This window comes from Chelonoidis abingdonii, chromosome 4 (assembly GCF_003597395.2).
Source record: "Chelonoidis abingdonii isolate Lonesome George chromosome 4, CheloAbing_2.0, whole genome shotgun sequence".
NCBI lineage: Eukaryota > Metazoa > Chordata > Testudines > Testudinidae > Chelonoidis > Chelonoidis abingdonii.
Genome location: NC_133772.1, coordinates 111,547,323 through 111,559,881, shown reverse-complemented (window position 1 = coordinate 111,559,881; position 12,559 = coordinate 111,547,323). Strand labels below are relative to the sequence as shown.

Sequence of the window (12,559 nt, the reverse complement as noted above, 5' to 3'; positions counted from 1 at the left end):
TACAAGATCACGGATTATTTTACATAGGCAGGAGCATCATTCCCAATAGAAAGCAGAGCCTCTATGTACATGTGTTATGTGTCACTAGAGGAGTGCAAGAGGCAACCATTTTTGAGTGAAGAGGTCCCATGAGGCTCTTCTCTAAACAAGCACCTGCCCCATGGGCCTGTGAGTTGGAATGAGATGACAGACATCAGGAGTTGCCCTCTCTGCCTCCCCCCTCGCACCACCAGTAGATGAAGTCGAGTGACTCTTTGCTTCCTCAGCTCCTGCTTCAATCCCCCCTTCCCTCTCCAGAGTTGGAGGAGGGAGCTGGGGAACAGGCTTCCCCGGCTAGGGCAGAGAGCATAACTGCTTAGGGGCCCACATTCCCTCCAGACCCTTCTGCAAGTGCATGAGCGCGAGCACGCGCTAGTACTTCCTACAGCGAAAACAAAAACAGAGAAACAGGTGACTGATTAAAAGAGTTTCCCCCTCTGTACATGAGATGCTGCAGACAGGCAGGCAGGCCGACAGCTGGACATTACATAATTCTTCCATAATAAATGACTGGAGATAAAAGCCGACCCCTGCTGCTGTTTGGATTGCTCTGTGTCTGCGTCTTTGTTTCTAGTTTGTTCCCCGGCCGCTGAGGGCTGGCACCAGGGCCGTCAGACCTTGGCCTCTAGCATTTCTAGGAAGAGTTTGTGCATGGGGACCTTGCCCTGCAGTTTGATGCTGTAGAAGTGCTGCACCGCTTTGGCGGCCGTCTGACGCAGGAGGGGCAAGGTCAGCAACAGCTTGCCCGCTCGCCTTGGCTCCTCGTGGCGCTGACTTAGCTCGTAGTCCTGCAGGGCTTCATGGAGAAGATCCTGGAGTTTCTGCACCGCCTCCATGTCCTCTATGTGCATGGAATCTGCGAGAGGGGGACGGATAGCAAAGAGCAATGGTCAAAAAACAGAACTGCATTCTTCATTTGAATCTAAGGCTTTGTCAGTGCTGCGGCTTCTGGAAAGTAGCTCACGGGTAGGAAGCATCAGGGCCCGTGTGAGAAGAGCTGGCAGGGCGGGTGTGACCCCAGCGTGGCTGCCTGTGCCAGGCTTTGCGGTACTCTGGCAGTGGGTGCTCAGGGGCCAGTAGGGTTGCAAAGGGTGGCTGGTGAACTGCATTATAAACAAACCACTTCCACAGCTGGGCTAGAGAGCTGTGCAAGAACAACGCTAGCTTGAGGTTAGGATGGGTACTTGGCTATTCCCGTGCCTACCAGCTCTCTGTGTTCCTGAAGGGGAGTGGCATGAAGAGTGAGGGGCTGGTGCTGTGCCACCAATCAGGAGTGATGGCAGTAGGTATAATTAACACTTCCACAGAGCTTCATCTGTGTGAAGTAATTGCTGAGCAGCTGCTCGGGGTGGCAGAGAGATGGAAACCCTTCCTGAAGTACTGGCAGGGCCATACCCAGCTCAGGACATGGTGGAGCAGAGGCTCACAGAGTGGCGCCAGCATGGCTTTTAACCATCAAAAATAAAACTATCCTTTCTCCACAGCTGCTTTGTGGCTCCCCCCCTCCACTGCATTTGCTGAGCAGTGTGACTGGAGTGGCTGCACAGTCTAGCTGAGGCACATGGGCAGTTTTTGCCCGTCAGGTGAGTGCTTACAATTGTACTTTGCCAGTCTCAGTGAGCTTTACAGATAAGCCTCAGACCCCAGCTCAGAGGGAGGTGTGACAGATGGGTAAACTGAGGCACAGATCTGCTAAGTGACTTGTCCATAGGTGCAGCAAGTCAGCTTCAAAGGAGAACACCAGATCTGACTCCTTATCACTAGCTCTGTGCCCCAACTCACACTCCCTGTGTTCATTCCCTTAGGGGCAGTGGGATCAGGTGGAAGCATGTACCTAGCTGTGCTTTATATACCAGGTACTCTTGGAATGGGGCTGATGTTGTATGATACGTGAATCAGCGTAACAGTGCTGCTTCTCTTAGGCTATAGGCTGAAGAGCCCTAGCAGCAATGTATTTCCCATTTCTTCCCCTCTGTGTTTCTTTTATAAAGACCCAGCCGCATCCCAAACCTGTTCTGCCCATTGCCCTTCTCTATGCTGAGAAGAGCTCCAAATCTGCAGCGGCCTGCAAAAACTAAAACAACATTGCAGGATTAATTTCCCAGCAATCCATCAGCAAGCCAGTGTTGATTACATTGATGAACTGTTAATTACAAAATCAATGGCTATGAATTTTTACAGCTGCCAGAGCACCAAGGAGGAGGGAGGCTGCCAGGCTGTGGCCCACAGGGGCATAAAGCATGGTAATCTAAGGACTCCCTCCTAATGTGCATTCAGCAAGAGCCATGCCTGCACTTCTGCAGAGCTCCATGGATGGGGGACAGTGTGCACGTGTGATAATGGACAGCCAGTCTGTCCAAGTTGCTGCAAGCAGGGCCTATTACCTCCCCCAACAATAAAAGTTTAGTTTAAGCTGGCACCCTGGGGTCCCATAGGAGCAGGGGTCTCCATGTTCTACCATCACAGAATTTGCGGCACAGTTCATCCCTTGCTGCAGAACTGTGCTCAAATCACCTCAGCACTATGTCTTCAGGCGGGGCAGCTGCAGGGAATAAAGGGATACTGTTACAGACAGGATGAGATGCCCCTAACTAACTAGAGCTCTGGGCTAAACTGCAGGGAGCCCCTCAGCACTAGAATTTAAATGAATCTCTGCCCCTTTGGGTTTTTCCCCTTCCTCTGAATGCTTAGGCTCTGGGTGGCAGTGGCTGACACTGTGGCACACACAGCACGGAGTAACAGGACAATTGGCGAGTCAGACCCTGCTCCCTGCCGGGATGTTTAGAATGAAGTATTGGGAAATGGTGGTCTTCACTGCTCTTTATCTGTTATTATTCTCCAAATAAAACCACACTCATTCCCTCCAGGAGTCCCATATAGCATCTTCTTGAAGCTTTACCCACAAAAAGGGCTAGAGATCTGCCAGGGCTCCAGCAGTGGAAGCTGTCTCCCAGCAATCCCCTCTCTGTGCCCAGCTGAGTCACTTGGCTTCTTCACATAGACTTTAAGGTCAGAAGGGACCATTGTGATCATCTAGTCTGACCTTCTGCACATTGCAGGCCACAGACCCTCACACACATACCAATGCTCCAGGATTGTCCTGGAGTATCCAGGAATTAAAGATTAATCTTTAATGTGATGAAACCTCCAGGACCACGTACAACCAAAATTGGTAGTCCTACACACACACACACGCACACCCCTCTTTTAATAGACCCATAACCTCTGGCTGAATTATTGAAGTCCTCAAATCATAATTTAGAGTAAATGGTGGAGTCTCTCTAAATTTGAATATTTAGTTTAAACCAGCTAGTGACCTATGCCCGTGCTGCAGAGGAAGGTGAAAAACACCCAGGGTCTCTGACCTGGGGGAAATGAGCATATGGGCAAGACCCACCAAGTAGACATCTGGGAAAGAATTCTCTGTAATAACTCAGAGCCCTCCCCAGCTAGTGTCCCATCTCTGGCTACTGAGGATTTTTGCCAGTAGCAGTTGCAGATGGGCCACATGCCATTGTAAGCAATTTCATCAAACCAGCCTTTCTGCACTGATCAAGTTCAGTCTTGAAGCTAGCTGGGTTTTTGGCCCCACTCCTCCACTTGGAAACCTTTGTCTAATTTCAAGCCTTAATTTGTTGAGGGCCAGTTTATATCCATTTGGTCTTGTGTCAACAATGGCGCTTAACATAAAGAATGCCTCTTCATTATTTATAGAGCGCAATCATATCTCCCCTCAGCTTTTGTTTGGTTAGGCTAAACAAGTCAAGCTCCTTCAGTCTCCTCTCGTAAAGTAGGTTTTCCATTACTCTGGTCATCCTAGTAGCTCTTCTCTGCACCTGTTCCAGTCTGAATTCATCTTTCTTAAACATGGGAGACTAGCACTGCACATAGTATTCCAGATAAGGTCTCAACAGTGCCTTGTGTAAGGGCAATAACACATTCCCTCTCTCTGCTGGAAATACCTTGCCTGATGCATTCTAGGATTGCATTAGCCTTTTTCATGGCTGCATCACATTGGTGGCTCATAGTCATCCTGTGGTCAGCCAATGAACCCAGGTCTTTCTCCTCCTCTGTTGCTTCCAACTGATATGTCTCCAGCTTATAGCAAAAATTCTTGGTGTTAGTCCCTACATGCATAACATTGCATTTTGCACTATTACATTTTATCCCATTTCTAGTACTCTAGTTTTCAACATACTCTAGGTCTTCTTGTATGCTATTCTGATCCTTCTCCATATTGGCAATACCTCCCAACCGTGTGTCAACCACAGATTTTATTAGCATGCTCCCACTTTTTGTGCCGAGGTCATTAATGAAAATGTTAAATAAGATTGGTCCCAACACCGATCTCTGAGGAACTCCACTAGTAACCTCCCTCCAGGATGACAATTCTTTAGCCACTTTTCAATTCTCTCATTAATCTCCATCTTTTCCAATTTAACTAATAATTTCCCATGTGGAACTGTATCAAATGCCTTACTGGAATCCAGGTAGATTAGATCTACTGCATTTCCTTTGACTAAAAAATCAGTTATCTGCTCGAAGGAGGAGATCAGGTTTATCTGGCATGATCTAACTTTTGTAAAACCATGTTGCATTTTATTCTAATTACTGTTTATCTCTATATCCTTTAATTATTTTCTCTTTCCAAATTTGTTCCAAGACTTTGTGTATAATTGAGGTCAAACTAACAGGCCTGTCATTTACCAGATCACTTTTTTCCTTTTTCTTAAAAGTAGGTTCTATATTAGCAGTTCTCCAGTCAGAGGGTATGACCATCCCTCCAGTTTACAGATTCATTAAAAATTCCTTGCTCGTGGGCTTGTAGTTTCATGTGGCAGTTCCTTTAGTATTCTTCTATGGAGATTATCCAGGTCCCCTGATTTGGTCCCATTAAGCTGTTTGAGTTTGACTTCCACCTCGGATGTGGTAGTTTCTACTTCCATATCCTCATTCCCAATAGCCACCCTACCTCTATTCCCAAAGCTCTTTATTAGCCTTATTAAAAACAGAGGCCATGCCTAGATTATCTTTCATCTCCAATCTATCCTCAGTGCTTAGCAGTCCTACTTCTACTTTCCTTATTGTTCATACAGCTATATAACCTTTTACTATTGGCTTTAGTTTCTTTGTGATGTCCAATTCTGCGTGGCTTTTGGCAGTTCTCATTTTTTCTCTAAATTTCTGTCCTTCAGGAGGTAGCTTTCCTTGCTGATCTGTCCCATCTTCCATTCCTTGTAGGCTTTCTGCTTTCTCTTAATAACCTCTTGGAGGTGCTTGCTCATCCAGTTTGGATGAATTCTCGCTCTCTCTCTTCCCCATGCTTGGGATGCAGGTTTCAGGTAGCGTCTGCAACTTTGACAAAATAATTCCAAGCCTCCTGTACATTCATATCCTTGAGTTCTTCAGTCCAGTCCACCTCCCTAACTAATTCCCTTTTGAAATCAAAGTCCTTGGTTGCAGACTTATTTTTGTGAATCCTTCCACTTAGTTTAAACAGCATTAGCTTATGATCCCTAAAGCTGGGGACTGGCTCAGAGGTACATCTATAGGTGCAGGTGTTGGCCATTTGCATGAAAGCATTTATATGTTTCACTGCATTTGTGCAAGTGTGCCCCTCGATACGGAAATTGAGTCCATAGTGACATTACAAGGACATTAAGGTTAAGTTAAGTACTAAAAAGCCAGCCTAAGGTCAGCTGTGCAACCTTAATTTACCCACCTGTGGGTATAGATTGTGATACAGTTTTTAGTTACATGATCACATCCTATTTTTCCCAGGAAAAAACCAGACGCATGCAGGGAGATCTCACACACTGTTGACTTTCAAACATTCAAGTAAGAAATACCGGGACTGTAAAAACTAAATTCTGCTTGCAGCTGTACTGCACCAACTCACTGACATCAAAGCAGTTGCACCCCTGTAGCTGAGAGCAGGATTTGGCCCAGTGTTTTCTAACCCTTACTCTTGATTTTCGTGATTCATGGAGTGAGAAGCAGAACCATAAAGCGGCTGCTGAGAGTTGGTTGCTTTATTTTATGGTAAATATTGTTCTGTCACTGACGGTAATTCTCCCAACAGACTGTCTGCTCCAGCATATCCTGAGTTGGGCACTGCCCTGCTTATACCCCAGGCATGAGCATGGTCAAGAGAGTGCAACACTGAGTACTGAAGTGCCTATTGCAAAAAACCCTGATGGCAGCATTGAGCTCATAGGTCCCCACTTAGAACATAGCCCACAAAACAGCCTCCTGTGGTACCCCTTAGCACTTTAGCCCAGCTGGGTGGGTGTTAGGGCCTGTAGCTTCCTTCACATCACTGCTCTGGTTTCTGCTCCTTGTGTAACAGAGGGACCCTCCTTTTAGGTTGGAGGCTATTTCTTCATAAAGAGCTTATTAGATTGCCAAAAAGCCACAATTCCACAATCAAGAAAGAGGCCCACTGTGGCTAAAAGCCCATCCTGGTCCAGTGTGAAGTGAAGGCAGCAATTAGAAATATAAAAGCAACTCATAACAAATGGAAAAAGAGGGAACTAGATGGCACTCAATATAAATTAGAGTGATGAAGTGCAGAAAATTGATAAGAGAAACTAAGGACATCAGGGAAAAATCCATGGCTGGCAGGCTGAGGACAATAACGAAGATTTATTTAAAAAGTATATTAGGAACAAAAGAAATTCTAGCAACAGTACTCCATTACTAGATGGAAATTGTGCACTTGTTAGTTATGATGCAGAAAAGGCAGAAGTATTCAATAAATATTTCTGTTCTGTATTTGGAAAGAAGCAGAATGTTGTAATCTCATTATCTGAGGATGATGAACTACTTTCCAGTCCATAAGTAACTGAGGACAATGTTAGACAACATCTAGGCATGAACATTTTTAAAATCAGTAGGCCCAAATAACTTGTATCCAACAATCCTAAAATATTTGGCTCAGGAGCTTTCTGTCTCGCTGATAAATTTTTTAATAAATCTTGGAATACCAGGGAAAATCCAAAAGACTGGAAGAATGCTAATATGCCAATATTCAAAAAGGTCAAGCTCAGGGAATTATAGGTGAGTTATCCTGAGTTCAATCCTAGGAAAAATAATGGAAAAGCTGATTCATGATTCCATTAATAAAGAATAGGAATATAACATTTGACAGTCAACATTATTTTATGGAAAATAAAGCATGTCAAACAAACCTGATTTTGTTCTTTGGGGAGATTGCAAGTTTGGTTGATGAAGGTAATTGAATAGATATAATAGACGGAGACTTTTGTAACATGTTTGACTTAGTAGCAGGTCTCATCATGCAGTAACTTTAGCTCTGATGACTGTCACTGTTTCCTCGTGGATAGATGCGTGAGTAGCACCTTTTCAGCTGCATAGCACACACTATCTGTTGTGATTTGGGGCAAGCTCTTACTGGCCTAATCCCAACCAGTGCGCCTCACTCTGCTCTGGAGGGCCTCTGCCTATTTTGTGGCTGAAGTGGAGTTTACTCTCTGTGGCCTGTTCAGACCTTGGCTTCTCTGATGAGGCTGCTAACAAAGGGGGACAGTTAGTGCTAACTGTAGTGATGGTTTTGGCGTTATGGCCACTTGTCAACTGGGATTGGAACCCTCAACTAATTTCACACTGGTGAGCACCCCATACATTTGAGTAGGGTGTAAAATTTGATTTTTACAGTCTCGCTTCTGTATAGTCACCACTGAGCTGGGCCAGATTCAGACAGGGCCTTAGAAACAAAAAGTGCTGAATCCCGTTTTCCAAGAGCCAGCCGGCTCTCCCTGACCTGGGCTTGAATAGGAACTGATGACTTCAAGGTAAAAGGCTCCATATCCCATTCTCTGATCCAGCCTGTCCCCCGACCTAGGTCTGACTGGATCCAGTACACTAGTGCGCAAAAGCTCCATATTCAGTAGTTCTCTCTCCAAAAGCCAGCCAGTCCCCCCTCTCAATGAACTTGAGGCCAGATTGGAGCTGGAGACTCAAGAGTGAAAGGGCTCATACCTCAACTCCTGCTCCAGCCACTCATTCCTCTCCAACCAGGGCCTATATTGGAAGCAGCATTCTAAGAGGGAAAAGAGTCTATACCCTATTTCCAGACCCCTGGAGATAAGGCCTACATTTTCACCAGGTACTCAATTCACTTCTAAACTGGAAGAAAAACAGTGTGAGAGAGTGGCGCTGTGTTAGACCCAGTGGAGAGACTCATTGTTACCAGGAGCCAGAGCATAGCCAGGCACTGGTCCTCTGACTTTTCAGGAGCATATTAGAGTGCTAGATCCATGTTGGCCTTGGCTCCCTGAGCCTCACGTCAGTCCGGGCCATGGTTTTACCTGAGTTGGCAAGGGCCAGGGCCTTGAGTGTGACAAACTCCTCCTTCTCCACCTTCAGCTTCTTGTACCGACGCACCAGCTGCAGGATGGCCAGGTAGAGCTCCAGCAGCCCCGTCAGGCGCGAGTGCTCCTCATCCATGATGTAGTCCTCGGCGTAGACCAGCTTGTCCTCGTAGGGCAGTGAGCGGTACACAATGCCCAGGATGAGGATCTCCATCCAGGCGCTCTGCAGGAGGCTCATCTGGTCCCCCAGGGAGAGATTAGAGAAACCTGACAGGGCAAATGACAAGCAGGGTCAAACTGGGATGGGATCCAAAGGCTATATCCCCAATAGCTCCCCAGTTTTTCAGGGAATCACTCCATCTTCCCAATCCCCTGCACATTACATGGGGTCACTGAGCATCTCTCCAAAGCCTGTGGCGAGCCTCCCAGCCCGGGTCAATGTGCTTGCGTTTGCAGGGCTCACACTAGCACTCAAAAACTGCCGTGGAGACAGTGCTCTGAAGTTGTGGCCTGGGCTGGAGCTCTAATGCCACCTCCTTCCCCACAGGCTTCAGAGCCTGAGCTGCTATGTCTGCACAGCTATTTTTAGTGTGGTATTGGGAGCTCAAGTCTTTTGATCTGGGCTGGGAGCCTTGCTGCTGTGGGCCATGTAGACATGCACTGTCTACGTACTTAGGTGGCCCTCATCATGTAGTGTCTGGCACCTCTTGAATTCACCCATCTCTTTACTTCCCAGTCCACCTGCAGCCCTGCCTGGAATCCATCCTTTGTGCTACCCGTGTTTCCTTGCAGCACTGTCCTGAATACAGCCCAGTCCTCAGGTCACACCATGGTGGGATGTACCCTGACCCTGTTCCTCTTGCATTACTGCCTGGTAGATACTTTGCTCCCCTGTTCCTTCTGCTGTATTTTCTGTAATGCAACCCATTCTCTCCCCATCCCAGCAAGGAACTCTGCTGGCTCGACAGGGAAGCACTCCAAAGGGAGTCAGTGGGCTCCTGATAGGGTAGGAAGAGAAGCCGCTTGCTTGAGTTTCAAGCTCATCATGATCAAAATGCCATCTCAGCCGAAGTGGCAAATTCTCCTCCACTGTAGCACACTGGAGGATCAAAAGTTAAATCCATATGAAAACATGATCCACTTCTGAACATCACAACTTCCCACACTCAGCGATTCCAACTTTATAATGGAAGAGCCCCATCCAATATCGAAAAATGCTGAGGCCGCCAGACCAAACCCTAAAATACCACTGCATGTGTCATATGAACAAACCAAGCAGCAAGAAGGTACAGATCCGTAGATCAGGGGCTGCTAACAGGGAGTTTCGCAAGGGAGTTCTCCAGGTGAAGGAGGAGCAAATACAGCATCTGTAGGGTAAGTGAGTGTGTGTGTGTGTGTGTGTTTGTGTTTGGGGGTTACTTGCTGTGTGCTGAGCTTGTGTTTGTCTGTCTGTCTGTCTTTGCTTGTGTGCTCGTTTGAAGGACCGTGTGCTGTACCTGGCAGTTGGAGGCTGAGCTACAAAGGAAGGTTTGAAAGCCAGAAGCCTCTGGTAATTGGCTGAGCCTTAACCAGTGGGCAGGGCATTCACTCAGGCCAGGGCTTTATAAAGCCGCAGCAACAACGACCCGGATTGTGACAGGGGCTGCTAACAGGAAGTTTCGCAAGGAGTTTGGAAGGGAGTGGAAGGGAGCGGGGGTCGCATTTCAGCTATATGTACCCGTTAGTCCCTTGAAAAACTTATAAATCAAACTAATCCAAAACCTTCTTAAAGCAGAGCGGACAGGGAGTTTGACAGAGAAAGCTTACCATGGTTAGGAGGACCTGCACATGACTGCCACACGGCTTCTGGCCTCCTGACACTCGCGCCTGTAGCCAACCAGACAAGCACGCAAAGACAGATGCTTCTACCAGATTCTGGTGTGTTGCAAAGACTGTAACTTGGCAATTTCCACTACTGATCAAGGCTGGCGGGGACATCCAATGTGAAAAGTGCCTACTCGGTGGAATCTCTCAGGTGCAGCAGGGGACATAAACACGAGGGGGCTAGGCTTGGAGGGACTGGCCGTATCCACGAACAATTCCTGGACAGTGGTCCATGTGTGAGAACAGCTGAGCAAGCCTGGTGCCAGTTCAAGAATACGCTGGACGAGCACCATAGGTTTGGAGGAGAGATGCTCAGGGTGGACATGCTCATGAGCATGGTTACTCTGAACCGGGCAGTGCTCCCCACCGCTGTGCGACCCTCCCGCCGTGGTAGATAGGTACCGCGGTTATGCTCTTTGCTTGATGACAGGAGATAAGAATCACCCAGCCTACAGTAAAGGAGGAGTAAGCCTCGTACCACCTAAGCTGGAGGTCTGCTGCCAACCCCTGAAAATAGAACGTAAGGGATGGTGTGGGAGACTCGCGAGGGACGGCCGCCCAGGATGGAGCTGCTGTCGCCTGACATTATCCGGGTAGTATGCGCCTGCCGGGCCCATATCCGAATGTTACAGGACATGGAGGATTATTCGGCCGTTCTGGACTCGACCCATGCTACTGGAAGGCATCTATCGTGGAACCAAATGATACTGCGAGGGTGACAAACGAGCGGAATGAAGAGTGAGGCTACAGGGCTCTGGGACACGCGGGTGAAGAGTTGGAGCACCAGCGTGTATTCTCTTCCGAATCTACTGTCAAAGATGGGGCCTGCAATAGACAGAGTGCATCAGGAGGGTAGAGGCCTGAGCTCCAAAGACTGAGTTCCCAGGTGACGTTTTGAAACTTCTAGAACTTCTATCTTTATCTGGCACTAACACGCTGTGTGGGCGTCGTTGCCCATTGAAGCGTGAGGTACTGTCTCTTGGGATCGGGGCGAAAACCGTGACTATACCTGAGATTTAGCTATTTTTCTTAGGTTGTTGTGAGATAGATATGAGTAATATGAGAAGACCGAATCAGACATGCTATCTGCGAGGAAAGTCCTGGCATACGAACCACGACTGTCAAATGCCTGTGCAAGCCGTTCAGAATGTCGCACCTATCGAGGAGGCGAAGACTATCTCGCACAGACTGGCTAACCTAGGTGAGAGGGGCTTAAACTAGGCAACGGGACAGGTGAGCAAAGCCACCCAGGTACGTGGGGAATGCATGAAGACTGTGAATGATCGGAAACAAGCGGAGCCGTGGGCTATAAGTGCAGAGAGAAAGGGGGTCAGGCCAACTTGGAGCAAGATCAAACCATACTTAATGCCTATATACAAAGCGAGAATATGGGTAATAAGTCAGGAAGAACGAAGCGATATAATAAATACAACGATGAATTGGACATACTGAACTTGTGGATAATACACGTGATTGAATGTTGGGGATGGTAAGTTGCTCAGAAGGAAGACGGGGGAAAAAGAGAGCAGGGGTGCCTAATATTAAATGTACATATGAGCTGAGAGGATGACATAGGAGACGGAAGTGTTGAGAGAGTCCTGGTTAGGAAAAAGGGTAAAAAAAACAGGGTGATGTCAAGCATCACTACCTACGCCTAACCGGTGGAAGAGTGGAGTAGCTGTTTTTTAAACAACTAACAAAATATCCAAAGCCAGATTTGATGGTGATGGGGGACTCAACTATCCAGATGATATGAAAATAACGACCCGGGCAAGACTATCCAATAAGTTCTGGACTGCATTGCAGACATACTTTTATTCCAGAAGTTGAAAACTACTAGGGAAGCTGTTCTAGACTTGATTTATACAAACAGGAAGGAACTCGTTGAGAATTTGAAAGTAAAGGAAGCTGGAATGTGAATATGAAATATAGAGTTGCAATCTAAGGAAGGCAGCAGGAGTAAGCAAAATAGAGACATTGGATTTCAGAAGGCGGATTTTGGTAAGCTCAGAGAGCTGATAGGAGGTCCAGTGGGAAGCTGAGGGAAACAACTGAGGAGAGTTGGGTTTTCAAAGGGACACTTTAAGGCAAAAACAAGCATTTCGATGGTAGGAAGACAAAATGTGCAAAAGAACTGGACTTAACGGAATTTGCATGACTAAAAAAAAAAGGATCATATCAAAATGAAAATAGTCAGATCCAAGGATGAATATAGCAATAACACAGGAAGCAGGGCAAGATAGAAGGAGCAAAGACAAAATGGCTAAACTAGCTATGGGAATAAAGGGAACAAGAAGACTTTTATCAATACATTAGAAGCAAGA

General features: G+C 46.9%; 1 protein-coding gene across 2 annotated transcripts in view; it reads right to left on the bottom strand.

Annotated features, from left to right (window-relative positions):
- Positions 1-498: 498 nt before the first annotated feature.
- The window catches only part of ESRRB (estrogen related receptor beta), a 175,715-nt gene continuing 163,654 nt past the window's right edge, over positions 499-12,559 (bottom strand). For both annotated transcript variants that reach the window (XM_032802045.2, XM_075065579.1), the window contains exons 6-7: positions 8,370-8,639; positions 499-895 (exon numbers count right to left, since the gene is read on the bottom strand). In XM_032802045.2, coding sequence (XP_032657936.1) covers positions 651-895; positions 8,370-8,639 — 515 coding nt within the window. In that variant the 3' untranslated portion in view covers positions 499-650. The remainder of the gene's footprint in view (positions 896-8,369; positions 8,640-12,559) is intronic.